Raw genomic sequence first — 22,732 nt, 5'->3', positions numbered from 1 at the left:
CCCCTTTTTCAAATTACATGTTTAAAATTCTTCTGGCTTTTTCTGCTTTACAATTGAACATCTCTCCCCCACCAACGACCAAGAGCCCCTAAAAATATATGGCGATTAGCTGTTTGAATCAACAGGAATCTTATTTTTTTTTATAAAATGGGTAAATTATTTATATGGCAATATTTGGTCAAAATTTCACTGATTTGATACGGCATGAAATTCCTATTTTGACAAAACGCTGTAGGAGTTTTGATTAATTTTTTTTTGGACGAATGGAAATCAGGCATCAACCCTCACCAGAATTAGTGTAATACCAAGTTTTCAAATGTTTGCTACTGTAGATGGAAATCATTGTAGGTTGCACGGTAGTTTACGCGGTATTGGCATTGTCTGCTTTTTCCCTTCATTCAGGTATTCCCATGATTGAACAGGGAGAGAGAAAAATTTATCTAAAAGGTTTGAAGAACGTCATCGTTATTTAATTACTAATAACTTAGGAACTTAATTTAAAGCTGTGCGAACATTTCGAATAAAATTAGTACATAAATAAACATAATTATAATCAATATATACCATGACAGTATTTAAGGACGTGACTAGTAAAGATACAGAAAGCAAAGTTCACTTTGCATGCTTGCTCGAAAGTGATGAATAAACTTTGGAACCCTTTGTCTAAAAACCCCGACAGCATAAAACATGTCTTGCTACATATACACACGTCGAGAAGCTGCAACTTTTATCTCGAGCAGTGAAGAAATCGACTACACCTACTTTTTGGTTGTGCAAACGGGACGAGAACAAAGTGATCCTCGGTTTGGCGACAAAGACCCCATCCGAAAGTTTAACACATTTAGGGATTGAGCTTTATTCTGTCTGGGATAATCATTGAGTAAAATACGATGTACCTTCGCGAAACTGGGTCGCATTGCTTAATTCCAATAATAAAAATTTAGCTAGTACGGCCAACGCGTGAGAAGAGATCTTTGTACTAAAAACAGCTATTTATTTATTTATTATTTCTACCTTCATTTTGAATGAACCAACGTTCCTAGCCTATGAAGATTCTAACAGTCATAGCATATAGGGAGCTGGGCGTTTAACGCTTCGTTTTCATGTTATTATCAAAAACCGTCCAGCAGGCCACAAAATTATTCTGTATTAAAAAATTGCGATTCATTCTTTGAGGATGTGTGCTAAATTTCAATAAAAAAAGGATTTGTTTCATAAAACTTTAGCACTTTATAGCTCAAAATTTTAGAAGTTGAGGATATAGATTAATTTGAGCTTTTGTCGTATCTTACTCTGCAACACATTTTGTTATGAAAAGTTGAAATACCAAATAGATAATTATTAGTGGGCAGGACACAGAAGGAAGGAAGGAAAGATTGCAAAAACTAGCCGCTATTGAATCTCATTTCCCTAGTTCTTTGACAGCGTCCTCCGCTCACCGCTTCTAATGTCAATTTTTCATATCTAAAGCTGAATTGCCGCTCATTTAGCCAGTCAGTTATAGGATTACTGAAAGAAATGACGAGAGAGATGAGATTAATGAAAGAAGTGTATAACAGAAGAAAAAGAAAGTTTAAAGGGGAGACAAGAAGAGAGAGAGAAAACAATTAAAAGTTTGACTTTTGTTGTATTTTTAAAAGTTATTATTTGACTTGTTTGGAATCAAAAGGCCGCATGACTAGCAGGGATGTCTGAACAGAAGCCGCAATTTTTGATTCTTCGTTTTAAATTGCCATTAGTTTACTGATGGAAAACATAACACTCCAGTAATTATTTATACTGTGAAGACATTTTCTCAAATTCATTGTCGCAGTCTGAAGCATGTGCTTATTGTATTTAGGTAAAATTATTACAATGGAAAAATTTCCATAAAAAATCCCATCGTTTGCAGTTTGGTTGCTGTTTCATGTCAGCAATGCCATTGTTGGAAATAATTACTCCCATTTCACTTAACTGCAACTGTTTTCTGATAATTTAATTTGAAACTCATCCAAAATGACAAAACTATTTGGCAAATCTACCTGACTGACAGCCAGAAAAGCAAGTCTAACGCAAAAATTAACCGAACAATTTTGCAAAGCACACAAATAGAAATAATTTGCCATTATTTAACGAAATATACGAAGTATCGAGCCGTTAGTAATTTTTCAATTAATAGTTATTTAAATTATCGTTAACGTTATGAGGTAACGGATTGATTAAACGAATCCATTATTACACTAAAGTGGCTAATAATAAATTGTAGCATTGACGTTAATGGGATATTATTATAATATGAAATGTCCATTTGATACGCAAATGGAGATTGTTGAACACGCTCGCAAGTGAATAAGAGTATTGAACGATAATACAATATTGGTCTTTTTATTCGATAAATATAATATTAAACGGTTGCCGTTACGTGCCATCAATTTTTTATTATTAGGATTACGATACCCTTAGCAACTAACGTTTATTTAATGTACGACCAAATGTCAACGTATTTTTAATTTTTAATGTTCCTCATGTATATGCACGCTGCTTCACATATCTGTATTTAATGATGGATAACTCTTTAATGTCGACTTCACAACACGGAATGTTCAAGGTAAGTAAGTAATTGAGGCAAATATTTATCAACCGGAAATAAGGTCAAGTACATAAAATGATAAAGTTCGTGGTCAACATTCGATTTTAAATTTCCTGAAAGTAAATTGTTAAAATAACCTACATTAGCTTTATCCTAAAATATAACTGCCATATTTAAAAATTCTTATACATCATGGAACGTCTAATTTAATAATTATTTTTTAACAGTCCCTATAGCAATTTTTCTGCGGAGGAAATTTATTCTCTTATTACAAATATCTAAAGCAAAATTAATGAATATTTGTTATCCTAGAGATCTCCCCATACACAGTGGACAAGTTTGTTGCTGTATAGGCAAGGGTTGTGTGATTGTCCCTTAGATATACTTCATTCAACTCGTATTTAATCTGTTATATTTTTTATTTTATTTTTGTCATTCAATTAATAATAATTATACTATGAGTCTATGCTGAACATTTTGTAGTGTAAAATCAAATAAAGCATATTATCATCACGATAAATTCGCAGATGACACGGTCATCGTAACCTCACCAACACTTACAAATGCTACTAAACAAAACTGTGACCGCGAGTGCTGTACAGAAATAGTTTCCTTCTAAGTATCTGGGTTTAAACAACAAAAAAACTCAAAAATATCACCATGCTAGGATTTGTTATTGGTCGTACTCTCAGCTGGATACCTCAGATTAATGAGCACTGCAGAAATTTATCCAGCAGAATATTCTTGTTAAGACGATTTAGTTAATCCTGGACGTCACCGCTGCCATCATTCTAAGAGCCAATAGCTTTCTCCTAAATGACAAAAAATCTATTGCTATAAGGTGTCGCTTACTATGGAGTAATTTCGGATATTCAAATTTCAAAAACTGCATTCATATCTCGAAAATTCAAGAGAATATTCAAAATGATATTTAAAATATAAAAAAAGAAAGAAATTATCTTTAAAAATTAAATTTTTACGGATGTTTTACATACAGGTAAAGAACCTGCGAAGCACGTTCGCAGCATTTGAATTTAATCTTGCGCAATGAAGTCCCGTAACACCATTGCCGCTTTTATTTCCGATAATTTAAAATGAAAAATACCTACACTTCCTCCGACTCCAAGAAACCCTTTATTAACCCAATAGACTTTTCCGCCACATTGAATTTGAACTTCGGGATTGCGACAGTGAAAAAGTCGGTCGCTGTACAACCAGCGGACACGTTCATTTGTTTTAACGAAGATTGTTTATTTGTTTTGTTGTTTCAGATAAGCCGGTACGATGGCGGCATTCGTAGCGAAGCAAATGGTGGGAAACAAACTTAACGCAGTTAAAGGTAAGCGTTCAACGTCCCATTTGCAATTCGATTACGTGGGAAGTAGTAAGATGGGATTTTATGCGTTTTTCATGGGGTTGCTGAGGTTGTTTAATTTAATATAATAGGTCCGTTTTAACCCGGCACAGACTAATATGACAGCGTAAAGGATGAAGGAACTTGGAAATTTAGAAAAGAATGAGCTCGAAATAGTAAATAGAAATATTTTGTATGAGTAGCCAGAAACATTCGAAAATGCTTGGGTTGGTCTTGGTTAGTACTTAATTTTCTTCCAATGGGTAATAGTAATAATAAAAATAGAATCGTTGAAATATACTAATAATTAAAAACTTATTAATAAAAATATGAGATACATCAATAAAATAAAATTTTCGTGCTCACCGAAATTTCATATTACTAAAGTTTTCCGTGAAAAAATCTTTTTATTATTTACACGTTTGTTAATTAAATTGTTATTCTTATTCGTTCAAAACAATAATGCCAACAATTAGAACTTATGTCAACAACTTAGGACGCTACGAAACGTTAACAACATTCAGTTTCGTATACTTAAGTGTCCCAAATAAAGACTACAGGTCCTAAAGCGTCAAAAGAAAATCTAGAACTAATTGCCAGTCGAAATCCCCACTCATAACAATGCTATAATCAATATCAAAGTAAAATAGGCATTATTTGCAAAATTTTTACAAAATTTATTCCAGAATGTTAGTAATGTCATTGATTTTTTTTTAAATTGAACAATTTGCTGTATCTCTTTCTGCTAAAATAATATTTTTGGCACATTATAAGCTAACTTCTTGTTTGGTCTTGGATCTGCAAGTTGAAATAATAGAATAGAATATACTAGAATAGAACTTTATTAACCATTCAGATAGGTTATACAACAAATGCTACGTCCAAAATAACAAAACCTTGACACAATAATACAGAACAGTAACTAATAACTATTATATTATAGACAAATCTAACAATGAGAGTACAAAAAATACGAAAATTCATTCAGTTTGATATAAAAGGACATTATAAAATTTTACATGTGGAAGTCTAACGATAAAGACAAACAATCAGATTTGATATTTATAATATTTTAACTTACACTTTATCGAGGTTCGGAATGTAAAATAAAGGATATTAATATAAGGTTACATTAAAGTTAAATAAAACATGGAGGTTATATAAAACATATTTTTTTGCCATTGAAATAAGACACAGTTAGGGACATATTAAATTAGAAGCGGAAGGTTGATGATAAATTGTCAAAATGAGTTATAAAGGAAGCTAATTTATTGACGAGCGCAGCGAGAGCTTAATGAACAACTGACCTAAGGAATTTTACTTTGCTCTTTCTATGATGATTAGTTTGTGAGTATATTTTGAGTGACGTGAGCAGTAGAACTGAGAAACCTGAAAATACCATGGCTAAAATCTACCGAAAACATCCGATCGCTTCTAAACCCATATGATGATTGGTGAATTGAAAAAATACGTTTCGGACTTTTGTTTTTATAACCCGCAGGTCAGACTGTAAGGCTGTACTCAAAGAGAAACTAAAGTTAAACTAATGCATACCTTCCCCAATTTAATTGCAACCGTATTAGCGCGACGTGATCCGAGGAAATGCGTGCGATTTGCCACAATAAACTTATTAAACGTTTCGGCTCCGATACGTACTCAGGCACGCGGTATGTAATGCTGCGACGCAATTACAGTCAGTCAAATGGCAAATTCGTATGCCGAGGTATTCGGCAGCAGAATGCGTCCCCACCTGGAGCTGCTAATGAGTGTCAAATTGATTGGCAGTATTCTCTAGTAGGTTTTATTTTGTAACACTCAAATGCGCATAATTATGCAGATACGTCATTTGACTGATCGATTTTTGTGCATGACAATTTATTAGAGTTCACTAATAATATTTGAGAGAATCCTTCGTAATTGAACGCCAGTATTGTTTTGCAAATTTTAGCATTACTTTCTAATTACTTCAAATATAATTAAGAACTAAACCATTTATTTCACATGTACAAGATATCTTTTTAAACACGCTACACATTAAATTTAAGCAATACTGTTCAAATATGTTCGTTTTAGCTGCTCTTATTTCAGAGTTCAGACAGTCGCAATCAAAATTTCTATGCACCAAAATATGCAATATTGAAGTCTATTAATACTTGGAGGCTATTACCAAAATCAAATTGGTGTAATTAATATAGAGCTTGTCCTTTCATAAGACGACCACACCATACTGTGAAAATGCGGTCGCCATGAAATGTGCCACTCTAGTCAAGCGGGTTATTTAGAGCGGTTTTGATATTTTATTTGACTACAGTTTCGGCACAACGGTAATTCCTATTTTTCAATTTCAATTTACATTTCAATTTTGACGATAGTAATTCAGGGCGTTTGTTGACTCTTTTGGGTTTGCTCATCTAATAAATTTGTGTACAATAGGGGAAAACTGTTCTGCCAATACTCTCGTGAATTTCGGGTGCTTTAATTGGTTTAGTGTTATTGACACATTTATTTCAGCTTGCTCGGTATAAGCACCTCGTATTTACGAGCAACGATGCGGAGAAAATCGAGAGGCGCGTATGCAAACCCATAACGAATACTGATTTACATTCATTGCTTCGTCTTGATTGGACGTACTTTTTAGTTTTATTTTTCAGTACACTATACAATACTGATGGAAAATATTTTTTTATGACAAATACCTCTGCAGTTCCACTGGCAGTAAATCCTGCTACAATAGTTTAATTTAATTTCGCAAGATTATTTGCGAGCAGCACCATATTTCTGTGTGGAAATATGGTTCCCCTAAATTGTATGCGCATTAAAATAAAATACTGCTCAGTAACCTGGCGCAGACGCTTCTAGTAGCATTAGTAGGTGGCAGTGCGGAAGTCTAAGTACAAAGTAGTAAGATTTTTTATACGTGCTGCATAGGTGTCAGTCATAAGGTTCTCAGTAAAATAATGTGTCACACTGTCTTTGAATGGCTCATCCCCATTTTTTGAAAGCAACCGCAACCATCAATATGACCGAGTTTCTTATATTCTCTAAGCATTGTTTCACATCGCTCCGACTGTATTTATTAACAATTGTCTTATACAGTTACCGTAATTTGGGGTTATATTATTTCAACTCCTTAGTATGGATAAAGTCTCTTGGTAATTTGTTTCATTAATAAAAAAGGATTTTAGTACCTGGATGTCCGAAGTACATTGTATGCCATTTTGGTTGCAATTACAGAACGTCTCGGTAATTAGTAAATAGAGAACCTTAACGATAGATCCTTACAGTTTTCGCTACGTTTTTGTAAAACTAAAGATGCTCCAACTACTCGTAATATTAGCAACATTCTTTTTTTTTTTGAAACAAATTATTCAATATCCCAGCACAAAATCGAGTCACGTAGTCAGTTTTTCTTACGTACTACTAGCCTTAAAAATTTTGAATGCGAAATATGAAAATTGCGATTTTTTCATTTTGTATTAAGGCAAAGCAATATTGTTATATATATTTGAGAAGGTCTTGCATATTTTAACAAATTTGCATGGAAAATGTTTGGATTTACCCTGTTATTTCTGGTTTTTGTCACTAGATTCTATTTAAAATAAGAAAGTGGTTACTTGTCCACAAAAAAACAAACGCTCTGTATTTAATGTGATATATTATTTTAAAAGCATAAAGGGATGATTTTTTGATATTTGGGACCTATTCTGAGAAAAGTTATCATCCCGTAATAAGCTACATATTGTTAGCGCATTTAAGAGAACTTGTAGATATGTTCCAAACTTTGCAGTCCTGTTTTAGAAACTTTGCAAAGCTAATCGGTTCCGCATAACGTGACAAACTTTTGACTTACGGCAGTAATAAAACGCGAACTTTAATGGCCTCGTGGGTAACACGAGATACTTTGTTGTCATACGTAAATGGGAATTTCCTGTGCATATACGATATTACATCTCGTAAAAATTGTACAAGTGACTGCTGCATTTACGTAAGTGATACTAAAAGATTTTCGCCAACATTATGTCGAATTGTACGCGATTGTAAATAATTATTAACAATTTTGTTGCTTGCTACGTAGGTCTCTACAGTCTAATAACGCTGAAACAGAAGAAAAGAGAAGTAAACTTAATCAAGCAATTATGAATGATCTCCAATTGGTTTAAATTTTTAAGCAAAGCAATATCGAGCCTGTGGATGACCTTTAATAATAAACTAATTGTTGTTTGATGTTGATGTATTGTGTTTTTAAGCCTCAGGAGCCTAATACCATTTTCACAACCGAAAGACCGACCATTTTTGTCCACTTTAAATCCTTTCGGAGAGATTATTGTAACAATAAACCATTTGCTATAAAGCATGAGCAAAACTGATGTCTCCTGTCTCCTATGTTTAAGTAAGCATGATTTCAAATAAAATTCTTCTAAATGTAAAGTTTCATATGTCGACTTTAAAATGCCAAACAAATCGTGTATGTTCGATTCTATGTAAATACATAAAATTTCAGATCTACGTTTTTGACTACATTACACTTGTTTGCTTCATTGCCAGAGTGATAGTGGTATATGGTTTAGAAAATATGATCTAGCTATACCTTTTATAACCTTCTGAAATAATACAAAAACTTTTTTAATTATGAATCGAATCGTCATTGGAAGTTTCACTAGAAATTATGTAAGATAAACCATTCGTCTCCCTACTCTTCGCGATGGAGCAGGTTTAAATGAAATTAAATAATTTTCATTCGTTGTATATCTTGATATCAAAAACCGAACAACCTAGTACTGTTATCATGTTTCATAAAACCGTCTATTTGAAATGAATTAAAATGTTACAGGCCGATAGAATAGAATTTTAAAAAAGGGAGTGAATTGTTCAGTAAATCAAAAATTTTTCGTAAGTGTGGAAATATGTATGGAAACCGGTGTTTGACTGACCGATAGGCCAACCCACTGCTCAACGTTTCCATATTAATCAGACCGAACCGGGAGTTTTATTAGCTTTGTAGGCGGTAAGGATTTCGAACTAATTCGGAACCTTGAAGTAATGCCGGACTATTGTGCATGTCCGATTAATTATCATGTCAAGAATCCAGAATCGACTCAACTACCGATTAATCCATCCTAACACGCCATATTTAAATTTCAATCGTTTCCTTATGTTTATTATTGATTTGTCTATGAAGTGTAAATAATTAATAGGTTACCTAATCAGTTCCTTTTTATATTTTGTTGCATTAAAAAGAATTAATAAACTAATGTAATAAAAAATTAAAGTAATACATTTTTTCACCTTTTAGTATTTGTTTACTCTTAACTGCTTACTAACCGCAATAGAATATATTGGTCCCAGCGGAAGGCAGACATTAACTTAAACCTAACCTAAGCAAGCAAGAACATCTTTTAAGAACATGCAAAATGTGTTAATCAAGAGTTGTTATGTCTTTAGCATATTATTCTACGGTACGGAAGCATGGACCCTGACTGAAATAATGTGTAAGGGGATTCATGCTTTCGAAAGGTAGGGTTACCAGACAGGGTAACAGAGTGACGAATCAAGCGGTTTTGCAACATATGAACAAAGAAAGAGAGGTACTTAATACCATTAAAAGAAGAAAGCTGGAGTATTTTGGCCACGTAATGAGAAGGAAAAAATTCGAATTGCTCCATATAATGCAAGGAAAAATAGAGAGAAAACGTGGTCCTGGTCGCCGAAGAGCATCTTGACTCAAAAATCTTCGTCAGTCGTAAGCATTGTTTAAATCTGTCGCGGACAAAGTGAAGACCATGCGAATAATCGCCATGTTCTGAGAGGACACGGCACTTGAAGAAGAAGATGAAGAAGAATCTAACCTACTAACGAGGTCGCACATAGATTTAGTTTGAAAATAACCACTATGGTCCAAGTAAACATACAAAAATACCAAACAAAAATGAAAACAATCTCAATAGTAATCCGCGAACTGAGCATAAGAACAATACCGAATCGGTTCTGAAATCAAACCGCGAAGAAGATAATAACCCATCAGTTGTTGTAAAAGACCTTATTTTAATTTATTTTCTTCAGTTATGTAATTTACTTATTTAATTAATAATACTAATCAGTTAATTTTTATATTTTACTGCTTTAAAACAAATTATTTAACTTATTTAATAAAAAAAATATAAGGAATATGTTTTAGACTGGTGGAACCGATTCCGTATTGTTTCCGAACTAAATTTATCCGCGATCACGGGATCGGAAGCGCTTTATTCGAACTGTGCATGCGAATAGTCCCGCATCGGTTCTGAATCCTTACCGCTAACGAAGATGTTTGCAAAATATGTAAACATTTGTATCTGCTTTAATGCCCACACTTGAAATAAAGCCGTATTTTCGATTTTGAAGAAGTTTTTGTGACAGTATATTAATCCTTTAAGTAATGTAAGGAAGTATCAAGCTTTTTCGTTCCATCTGATTTGTTTAGGAGCTTAAAAGTTTACCTTGACATGTGTGACATGTGTCGAGTTGTCGAGGTAATTTTTTTTGTATGGATAGATACCTGTAGCTTCAAGCTTATATTTTTTGTTGCGTCCTATATGACTTCTAAATTCAAACTTAAGTGAAAGCTTCTAACTACCACTCGGAAAAATCAGGATAACATTGTTTATTAATTTTATATATCGGTTCAAGAGTTTACGCTTAACGTATTCAATATGACGCCAAATTTTACTAACAATCGCTGTTTTGGTAAATTCTTCAGTGAATTATTAGGACCAAAACTTAGGACGGATTTAAATATAGTTTGAGAAAATATTTGTCATTACGATGCGACGACGAGGGTAATTGAGTTGGTAATAGTTTTATCAATTTCTCGTGGCTTTGAGCTATCGAAATCTTATTTTAATATAGAGGTTCTTGAAATGGTCAAAGGTCCGTAATATTCCAAAATGGCATTATTTTATCATATTCTTGTTATCGGGGCGAGTAAATTGAAACCCTTCTAGGACCCCAATATCTAAAAAGGATTTTATTACATCGTAAATCTCGGAATATGAAATTTACCTACATTTTCATAAAACGTCCCTTCCCCATTTAGATTTGATGTATGTACCGGAAAATATTTTCTAAACCGGGTGAAGGAAAGATCGACACTGAATGGGGTTCATTAAAATGAGGGAGAAAAATACATTTTACGTTTTACCATTGTGGTTAGTAGAATCGTAGTAAGATAATCACATTTTAGACTTTAAGAAAAATGGACAGTTTCTGTCTAAAATTGAAGTTAAAAAGTATACAAACAACAAAAACTAACTGGTCTGAATGTCTCTTTATTTATTTGGCAAAAAGCAACCTATTGAAATTAAGTTAGTAAAAAACCTTCTAAAAAAGTGTCTTAAATATTCATCACTTAGTTAACAATAAAGAATTAGTTAAATTATATGCAAAATTAACATCACAGCTTAAATGACGCAAACATTATAACCGGGGTCAAAACTTATCAGTTTTTTTTTTTCAGAAATTTACCAAGACGGTTTTTATTTATTACTGCAATTGTTTTTTGTTTAGTTTGACATTTCAAAACACGTTTTCGTTCAGTAAAACGATTTTTTTTTAAATGGATCGTCGGACTACAATTTCAGAGAGAAATTTAATTTTTACTCATCACAGAAATGGATACTGCCAAAGAGACATAGCCAAAATGGTAAATAAATATCCGTCAACTATTCAGCTTATCATTGAGCGTTACTGTAACAAAAATAGGGTGGATATTAAGTCAAGGTTAGCTCCAAACACGATCTTCAATGAACATAAGGAAAGAAACTGCCAGAAATAAGCCTTTCATTAGCCGAAGAAATAGACGCGTGAGATTGGCATTCGCTAGAGAGTATATCGATAAAGATTTGAACTTCTGCAATTCAGTAATATTTGCCGATGGGACCAAAATAAACTTATTTGGATCCGATGGAAAAATATCAGTATGGAAAAAGCCTAAGGAAGAATTAAAATTGAAAAATTTAAAAGCTACGGAAAAGGACGGTGGAGGTGGAGTGATGTTACGGGGCTGTATGTCATCTGCAGGAGTAGGTAATATTCATTTCTTTGAAGGAAATATAAGACAACATCAGGTTGCTAGTGCCCAAACATTAAATATGGGTAACAATTATCGGTTCTATCATGACAATGATCTAAAGCACACGTCATTTCGGGTCCGCAGTTGGTTGCATTATAACTGCCCAAATTTTATTAAGACACCAGTCCAGTCACCAGACTTAAACATAATTGAAAATTTGTGGTTGACATTAAAAAACAAAATAAATAGTGCCCCAATATCTAACAAGAATGAATTAAAAGTAAAAATTACTGAAGTATGGAACACAATTTTCCCAGAGTATACTAGAAAATTAGTTCAGTCAATAGCCAGAAGACTGCAAGCCGTTATCGATAATGAGGAAGGGCCAACTAAATATAAGCAGGAGTATTTCAAATTATGCAGTTCTTTTTCTCTATTGATTTGGTTATATTTTAATTAATTTAATTTAAATTGAATGTAATTAATTCTTTAATGTTAACTAAGTAAAGCACATTTAAGACAAAAAGTAATTCACACTTTTTTAGAAGGCTTTTTACTTAATTTCAATAAGTTGTTTTTTTTTTTCCAAATAAATAAAGAGATATTCAGACCAGTTAGTTTTTGTTATAGTGACTGCATCATTTAAGCTGTGAGTCACTGTATATTTTTTAAACTGTCACTATAATTTTACAGAAGTAGATAGAAAGTATTTATTCTGCGTTATAAAAGTAGATTAAGCACTTAGTTTGGTAGTCAATAGCAATTCTAGATTTAATCGGTTAATCAATTTGGTCGCCTTATTTTCTGGATATATATGAAGCCTCTATCATTGTATTGCATCTAAGATGCAGATAAGTACGGCAAAAAGGCATACGTGAGGGCGCAATTTTTGTGTTACTTTTGATTCAATTATGTGTCCTAGTAACTCAATAAATTCATAATATCGTAATTTTATTCAGAAATATGTAGCCATAGGAAAAAAATAGAATTAATTTTGTCCTATTATATAAAAATTTATTACTGATTAATTTTTCAAAGAAACTTCCAACAGAGCCTGGACGCATTGCCCTAAAATTTCTAAAATCTAATCCCGACATTGTAATCCTAAAAGCAGATAAAGGAAATACTGCGGTGGTCATGAACACAAATGAATATCAGGAAAAGATTCAAGATATTCCTACAGACGGATCATATCGTCAACTTAAAGATCCTACGTCATCTATGGAACGCATCCTTAAATCTGTCATTAGGTTTATCTTGTGAACAAATCTGCCACCCCTCGTGACTCCAAAATTCCTCTTCTCTACGGACTCCCAAAGATTCACAAACCAGGATTACATATTCTCTAGCAAAATATCTAGCTTTTTTATAAAAACCCTTTATAGGGCAAACCGATTGTTTCGTACTTAATTCCTTTCACTTCATTGAACAATTTAAAAGAATTACATTTGATACACAAGTATCGACGTTCGTTACTAAAGTTCCTATTCCTGAAACTCTCATCATTATTTCAGATATATTAAAATCCGAGAATCTGCAACCAAACCTTCTTCCATATTTTTCTTATAACGGTTAAATTTTTGAACAAACGCTCTGGGTTCTCCACTATCACCAGTCATCGCCAAAGCTCTAGGCACCTTCTATCTAAAACCAAAATTATCGAAACACTACGTCGATGATACTTTTCTTATTTGGCTTCATGGGCAAAAATCCTTAGTAGATTTTCTTAGAAATTTAAAGTCTATACACCCTAACATAGGTTTTACTATTAAATTAGAAACTAATAATAACCTCCCATTCTTAGATATTCTTATCAGTAGAAAATCACACGTAAGATTCGACCATTGCGTTTACAGAAAATCTACGCATACGATACCTTAATGCATTGTCCAATCACCGTCCTGCCCAAAATCATCGGTTATCATCTCTCTTGTTGAAATTATCTCAGCCGGAGTCACTGAACCCAGAATTAAAACACCTTACTTCTTGTCTTCTTTCTAATAATTTCCATATTAAAGATATTAAGCAAGCGTTCCATCACAAGATACATTTCAAGCAACCTTCCAATAGCATGAATCCCACACTTGCCACTGTTGTCCTTCCTTACAGTCAAAACATCACTGACCACATATCAAAATTTCTAAAGAAATATAACGTCAAAACCAGATTACGCACTTGTCCAAAAATCTCTCAACATCTTCGATCCGTCAAAGACAAAATTATATTTAAGATGCCAGAAGTTTACAGCATTCCATGCATATGCTGCAAACAATACATTAGAGAGACCGGACGTAAAATATCAACTATGCTCAAAGAACATGAAAGAGCATTAAGACTAAGACAAATAAACTCATCAGCAGTTGCCGAGCACAATCCCCAAAAACCGGGCATAAAATTTTATTAGATAAAACTAAAATTTTTCATGTAAACAAATTCTTCCACCAACTAAAAATAATCTTAACCGCGACTCAGGTCTTATCTGTCACCATATGAGAATCAGACAACCGAGACGGTGTTTATGCCTCTGAGTTAGCTCCGCTCCTCTGAAACAATATATAAGCACGTACAGAGTAAAATGCGAGCCAGCTTCAGTCAAGCTTTGAAGAAGCCAACAGGCGAAACGTTAGCAAATTCGAGTCATCAAAAACCGACGCAGGAAGAATTACAAAAATGTAAATTATTACTGGTTATTGTATGTAGTAGTATAGTACTATAGTATATTTTGGTATTATCGCCGAATCTCTTGGCCAAATTGCACTTCGCCAGTTTCTCGATAGTCCACTGTGGTAGTTCCGATATTTGCCTTTACGAAAGCGCAAATGTGAAATGAAATATAGAGAGTGTCGTTCGTCCGTTGAATAAAATTGGACAATAACTAAACACAAGGAGGGTAACAGTCCTGGCGCTGTGTTGTGCGATTGCGATTTTGTTTAAAATATTGTGATGGCTGTAACAGTAAACATGAGAAAAGAAATTGTTCGGTATCCGAAAAATGAGAATAGTTAGGATAGTTAGGAAATTTTAAATATCAGTTCCAATGTTGTTATTCTTCTTGTTTTCTAAAAGTTAGACAACTATTTTATTTCTTATGTTTCATTAAATGTTAAGAAAACGATATTATATGATTGTATGCACACTGGGTAGTACCTGTTTATTTATTATTACTATTGATATTACAGAAACTAATTAATTAAATTTTCATTTAATTAAAATAATTAAATTTTCTCTATAGGATATCAGACGCATGCCAAATCCTGGTAAAATACCATAGTAAATATGCAAGACTTTACATCACATTATGTAAATAATAAGTTGTAATCTACATCGACCACATTCATTCTACACGAACTGAATGGATTCGCTCGGTGATCCTTCGTATGCAATGCTCGAAGTCGAAAAGCTGATAGAATATGTGCAGACCATCCGTCATCTCTAAATCTTTTATCCAACCGCTGAATGGGAAAACGGTTTCTGTAGCTTCTTGTCTTAGTTATTGTTCGGTGGCCACATCACGGCTATTTGCATAATTAATGCAAGGGCATAAAGATAACACGCAGTCAACAAAGCGAAAAATACATCCAGTTAGACAGTAAACTTCCGGGAGTTTGCAGCGTCGAACGCGTAAATCGTAAAAGCACGCCGGGCTTCGAAAGTTTGCTCTAACCTTAAAATGAAGTCATAAGTTACTCGAGAGCTTTTGTTTACTTCGGAAAATATATAAGGCGGTACCCTATAAACTCTCGCGCTCCCGAAAGATGGGGTGTGCGGGGTAAATCCAAGTAACGGGGATCCGTGCCTTGTTTGTGTTTTCCGCGAGTTTCATTTAATTTTCGGGACACTCTCTCCGCGGAATTTGCCATGCCCGCCCACTCCACTTAATGCGCTAATTTAATGTTTCTTTTTCTTCGTGCTCCCTTATTTAATTCTAACGAATTTATAGGGGGCGAAATTTCGAATTAGCCGCGAGAATAACGAGCACCAACACAATAAAAAGTGATTTAAAATGTTTCGGAGCGAGCAAACGGCAAGTGCGCTGATTTAACTCGAATATGTCGGCTTGAAAATTTTTTCCGCTTGAAATTAAGTCATTGAGCAGTTGAAAGAAAAATATGGCTACTTGAGTAAACGACCAAAAATAAAGTGCATTTACTGCTTTGGCGTTTTAAGTATTTTACAGTACCTTAACCGCGAACCTTCGCAGGACCGTGGTAAAACCCTTCCCAACAGATGTTTAGTCTGCATTAAGTAGGTCTTGCCTGAGATGGACCGTAACGAATATTTGTAGAAAATTGAAATTTTTATTGAAATTTGACTAATCGTTAATGCTGCGGGGTATTTTCGAATAACTAAGCGTTTATTTTAACATCAGGTGATATATATCGTTCTTAAGGGGTTATTCTAAATTGCAGTATGTTCGTATATATTACGGAAGTATTTGACTGTGATCCTTCCAGTAAGTACGTATTTATGTACCTGATTCTCGAGCTTTGACCATGCGAAGCTGTTTTCACTGGATAGTTCAAACGGTAAGGGTAAGTACTTGTACTCTATTTATTTTACAGGCAAGTTTGAAAACAATCATTTTTGTCTTGTGTGCCTGTACAATTAAATATTTTTCTTAAGGTTCCTGTTTTTACTTTAAATTGTAGAGAACGTGGAATGAAGCAGATATTCTCCTGTTAGTAGAACACATGGAAAATAACGTCGAATTTGAAGACGAAGTGGAGATGGTAGTCGAACTTAATGGCAATTTAAAAGACGAACTACCTCAGCCAATAAAAAAACGGATCCATTTGTTTTCGGCTGCTAAACAAATTGTTTGAAATTCGGAAGGAGAAGTTGGAGCAGCAATAAAAACAAGTGACATGACCGAAGTTCCGAAGTCAACTGTAAGAAAAATTATTGCAAGTGAGAGAAAAATTGTTAGTCAAGTGAGAGAAGATGCTGGTACTTCGGGAGTTTTTAGAGAGCAACACGCAGATCTAATTAGAGGTATAATCTACGACGCTTATAAAGTGAATAGTAGTTTAACCATAGAAGAACTGCATGAAAAAGTACCGACAGACTTAAATATTAGCTGTCCCAAAGAGTCGTTGCGTACTTTTTTGAAGAAAATGGATTTTCAGTTCCAAACAATTAATAAACATCACGTGCTAATGGAATATCAAAGAATTCCCAATGGAGGGGGGATAATTTGAATGTAATTCAAATATTTCGAGAGCAAAATAGACCAATAGTGTATTTAGACAAAACGTGGTTCAACACTCACGACACAGAAAAAAAGGACGGTGTGCTGACAGTAACAAGTGTGTACTATACGTGCCGCCTTCATATGAAAAACACATAATAAAGTGTTCATTAGCATGAAAACATGACCGGGGAAATATTTGATGACTGGTTTGAAAATAAACGTTGCAAATACATTGTCTTGTAGAAGAAGCCAAAATTAGAATAATTCCAAATACTTCTTCCAATAAACAAGAAATTAAAGAACTTCTGTACGAAAATGATTTATATTTTGAAGAGAGCTACACGAAAAAACAACTTCCGTCATTATTAAAAATAAAACATTTTAATAAAGACTACAAAATCGATTCGATAGCACAACAAAACCGACATGAAATCTTGAGATTACCCCTGTATCATTGTATATTTAACCGGATTGATATGATCTGGTCTAAGTTGAAGGCGCATTTAAGAAGAACCAACGCTGGACCAACATTTACTGATAGTACCATAAACGTAATTCGGCAAGAGGTAGCTAAAATACCAGTACAAAGCTGGTCTAACTCTGAAAAACGAGTAATAAAAGAAGAAAATATTTATCGACAATGATTAGTGAATGAGTTGATCATTGAACTAGGATTTTTTAAGTGACTGATATTTTATTATTATTAAATTTAATATTTTGTATATTAATATTGATATTATGTAGAAATGTAATAAAATAGAACTTGATAAATTGTTACTTTGTACCAATTTTTTTATGTACATTTTTCAAGAATTGCTCGGCGAAAAAAATGGAAATCATACTTATATCCCGCTTGTTAATGTAGGCAGATAAATTCCTAGAACGGCCCTGGAATAGTTACGGGTAAGGGTCTGCTCGGCAGGGTGTTCTAGAAGTGGCTGCGGTTTTGGAGTAATAAACCCTAGGCAAAGTTAATCACGGGGTCAGTTGTCAAAGCACTATATTTCCGGTCAAAGTATAATTGGTTGGTTGTATTTGCAACCTTGATGATTATGTGTTCTCTCTTCACTCACTTTATAAATTTTTTGTTATTAAATATATCAATGTAAATAAACAAAACAAAACTGAGACCGAGGTAAATTATAATTGATTGGAGTGGGTGCTACAGGGTTATTAGTGCAAATATGTTTTCAAAATTCAATTCAAAAACAAAAGTATTAAATAAATACCATAAATACAAAAAACGTTTGCTAGGAAGTAGAGTAACTATAAGTAAATTTTTACAGAAGACGCAAAACTGATGCAACTGATTCAATTCGTACTGCTTTTCGATATTTTTTCAAAATATCAAAATATTTCAAAGGCTTCATGCCAAAACAATGCTTTTACTAATCAATATAGTAATAGTATAGTAATAAAGTAATTGGACCATGATTCAATTTATATAAAAAATGACGATGATTGTCACACAATAATAGTAAATCGTGTTTTGCAGCAATATGAAGCAAACAAACTCTGTAATTGGTGTAAACCTCTTCACGAGACTCGTAAAGCAACAACATGATCTGAACTTGGAACTTGAATAAAACTGCTTTAAAAATAAAAACACTCACTCACTCACACAAAAGCCATGCAATGAATTAAAACAAGAAACGCCAGTTTAAATAAAAATAGCCGATCGGGTTAGCAATCGATTATTTGTGAGATATAAACATTGTAAAGAAATTGTCCGTTTACGAACTTACCTATGCAATCAATTCTTATCTAAGTTTTGGTCTAATAGAGGGCTATATATCCAAATATGACAATTCAGTCTGGATTTATATACAAACGCCGATGATTGTCCCATAGCAACAGGCAACACTGCTTGTAAATCGTAGACAGAGAAGGCAATTTCTCCATCTGGTGTTATTTTTTGTTACTTTCTTTCTCCTTTCGATTAAACTCCTTTAAATTACAGTTTTCTTCATTCTTATGTCTCGGTACTCATATCTCATTTCTGCTGTCGCATTGGCCCCAACTGTTCTTTTTTCGGTAGTAAGATATTGAATTTTGTGTTGACGATTGACGCCGACCTTTTCTCACAATCTCGGTCTGTAACCTTGGACACCTCACGCTACACGGTAGGTGCGTGCAAGTCTTTATTTTTCAAGATTTAGTTCTTCGTTACAGCTTTCTATAGAGGTTTTAGGATATGCATTGGAAAGATCATTCTCCTCCGAATGAGAATTAGAAATTGAGGAAACCTCGAAACTACTTTCTGCCTAACTTTGAGAACTCACATATTATATTGTATCATAAAAACCATACAAAAGTACTCAATTCTTAATGAAGTATAGAAATTCAATCTGCTTTTGCGCGCCATTAAACATTTTTTACTCTTAATGTGACAATTCATTTTTTTCTCCAGTGACCCACCTCTTTGCATAGGCCACAGTTCACTTTAAATGCCATTCTGAAATGCCATATTTTTTTCCTACTCTCTACTCTAACACCGATCAAGCGGGCGCACGTCACCTAAAAATATCAGCTTTGTTAGTCATTGTGGTGACCCGCTGCATACTTAAGTCAGGAAACGAACGGATGTTTTCGGTAGATTTTAGCCATATAGTTTGACGTTTGCCAATGCACACGTCACTCAATGAAATTATTCTTACTGTAACGTACCCAAAGTCTAATGGTCGTAGAAAAAGTATGCAACCCGATTATAAACTTCTTTAGTCACGAGTGTTTAAAAACCGAGTGTTATTAATATCGTATTTTCCAATCAAACTATAATTTCCAATGTAAATGTGCCATCTGGTGAGTTGCTATTTTTTTAAAGCAAGACGGACTTAAAAGTACAATTGGGTCCCTAGGTCATACAGTTTTTAGAATAATACAAGCGTAGGGTACAATCATGTTCACATTCTGTCGAACTATATGATAGTATTAAAACCTTAAGGAGTAAGCATCTCATTCCATGCAACTCGTTACCTAAGTCGAAGAACCTCTAACTTTAAGGGGCTTGTCGTTTTAGAATGCGCTATTCAATAAATCCGAATCAATGAATTTAACAAAAGTTAAATAGTAAATTTAGGAGAAACAAAAGATCGGATGCCAACATGAAACATAAGTAACATATAACGAGCAGGTGTGTAAAAAACTTTCTAAATAAAGAAATGACTTTGATTTCTTCCTCTTCTTTCCATGTGCTATGTCGCACGTTGGCGATCATTCGTATTTTTTTTAATGGCTATAAGATGACTACGGTGCCCTCCTCGGCTCGTCGAAATATCGTTGCGGCGATTTTCCCCTGCAGTATCAACCTGGGTATTGAGGCCCCCTTGATATATGTCCTAGATATGATACTTTACGTTGTTTTAATTAATTAATTAATTGCCTGTTTACTCTAGCTCTTTTTAGGACTTCATGGCTTGTTGCATGCGCACGCGCGACAATCGGCGAATTGTTCACATTTCAAATGCCCCGATTCTGTGTATTGTTCTTACCTGAAGTGACCAAGTGTCAGCGCCATACAACATCATCGGCCATACATAGCACTGAATTACCCGTTTTCTGTTGTTTTCTGGCAGGGGTAAATTTTCATCCCACCTCTCATTGAGGGAGGCCCCAAGATTAGTAAAATTTGCGACCCGTTCGTTATTCTCTCCATTGATGTTAAGATCATTTTAATTGTTGCAACGTTGAAACCGAAACTGTTCACTGCAATCGCTTAGTTTATTTAACATAATCTGGAGGTCTTCAAGGTTGTTACCCAGAATTGTGGTGTGTGGTGTGTGGTTAACATAGATGTTAAACAGAATTAGTGATAGGACACATCCCTGCTGAACTCCCTTCAATAGGCTGAAGGTCTCCGTTGTCCGATCACCATCAATCATCCAATGTCATCCATACCTAACTCCTGTAGTCTCTCCATCAACGGTTCGTGTTTCACGTTATCAAAGGCCTTCTGATAGTCAATAAAGCAGATGGAAACATCTTACCTTTCACGGAGAAGAGAGCTTTCCTGTTGCCCAGACCCTTGAAAAAACCGAATTGTGTGTTGCTACTCATCTCTTCACACATTCTGTATATTCTAGAATGGATGACCCCAACGAACGCTTTCAGTACGTGACTCATTAAGCTTATGGTCTCCGCAGTTTTGAGAATTTGTTTCCTTTGGAATGGCGATAATAAAAGGTCTAAAATTTAAACATTATTCGTTTTCTTCACATATAATTTAGTCGAAACTGATTCGCAATAAAATGACAACATACTCTGTAACTGTTATAAACCTCTTTACGAGACATGTGCGAATCTCGAAGAAAGGGTAGTATAATTAAAAATGGACGATCAGCAGTCGATTGCTATTTCGCCAAATACAGTTCTCGGTTTCCAGAGTGGTTAAATGTTGACCAGAATTCTCAATATGAGTGCGCTCACTATGCAACTGACGAAGCGGCCAACTTGTTTTGCTTACTTTTACTGGAATATGTATATATACCTGCATTTTTGTTATATTAATTATATTGCAAAAAACACCCCGTTTCTTATTAGGAGCAATTTTCCTTTATCTAGGAAACAAATTCCGACAAAATTCTTTCATTTATTACAAATTCGAAGTTAATTGGATATTATCTAAACGTTGCATCTCATGTTCAATTTACCGTTCACGATTATGCAAAATAATGGTAATAGCCGGTTCATAGTAATATCGTTATCTTACGTTAAAAGTTTTGTAGAGCTCTTCTAGATTATCTCAGCTAGGTTGAATAACTTTTAAATTCAATTTTGAATTTCTCGAAGACTTTACCGGTCCGCTGGTAACGTTAATCTTAAAAGAGACTTTTCACTTTTTTCAGTTTCCGAGTTTGAAATATAGAATAAAATCATATACCAGGAGTGAATATATATTACAAAAGTTTTCATATGTGTCAGAAATGCAATTTGTGGTGTATGTTGTTGGGTTCGCTAGCTGTAAATTTAGTTGCTTCATTTCCCACTTCAGATTTGATTTGCAGATATAACAGAATTGTTGTGCAATTTATATGGTAGTATGTGAATCTTTAGAAAAATTTCAACCTCACTCGATGCTTGCTTCACGATAGCTATAAAATAACATGTTTCCGAGAAGTGCAAAAGTAAGCAGTCTAAGTATCCAATTTATCCCCATTAAGTCCAGCGACAAATCCGCGCTCCGAGCCCTTTCCCCATTGCTCTAATTGATTGCGACATGACGATACAGTTCTAATCAAGACATAGAAATTAATTAAGATTCCTTGTGCAATTACGCTACTCAAGATGGCCAATTATTTAGTAGAACATTTAACAAACTGAAATGACAATATTTAAGGCGACTATGTCAGATTTATGGGAAGAAATATCGTATACCGGAGGGTACGTTTTATTGTAATTTATGAGTTTAATTCAAACGTTATAAATAGGTCAAATTATGGTCGCCCTGTGCAGAAAATTATGTACGTTTTTTACATTTTTTCTGGAGCTCCGTTAAATAAAAACCTTCATAATTCTTCTATATGTTCTAAAAACGAGTGAGATAAAAAAATTGAAAATACTGATGAATTTACG

At 34.0% G+C, this 22,732-nt stretch overlaps 1 protein-coding gene across 5 annotated transcripts in view; it reads left to right on the top strand.

Annotated features, from left to right (window-relative positions):
• Positions 1–22,732, top strand: part of LOC132702990 (complexin) — a 444,845-nt gene that overhangs the window by 184,453 nt on the left and 237,660 nt on the right. For all 5 annotated transcript variants that reach the window (XM_060671970.1, XM_060671968.1, XM_060671967.1 and 2 more), the window contains one exon: positions 3,841–3,908. In XM_060671970.1, coding sequence (XP_060527953.1) covers positions 3,854–3,908 — 55 coding nt within the window. In that variant the 5' untranslated portion in view covers positions 3,841–3,853. The remainder of the gene's footprint in view (positions 1–3,840; positions 3,909–22,732) is intronic.

This window comes from Cylas formicarius, unplaced genomic scaffold, assembly GCF_029955315.1.
Source record: "Cylas formicarius isolate icCylForm1 unplaced genomic scaffold, icCylForm1.1 PGA_scaffold_6__28_contigs__length_40554024, whole genome shotgun sequence".
NCBI lineage: Eukaryota > Metazoa > Arthropoda > Insecta > Coleoptera > Brentidae > Cylas > Cylas formicarius.
Note: the sequence above shows the minus strand (reverse complement) of the source record. Positions and strands in the feature narration are given on the sequence as shown.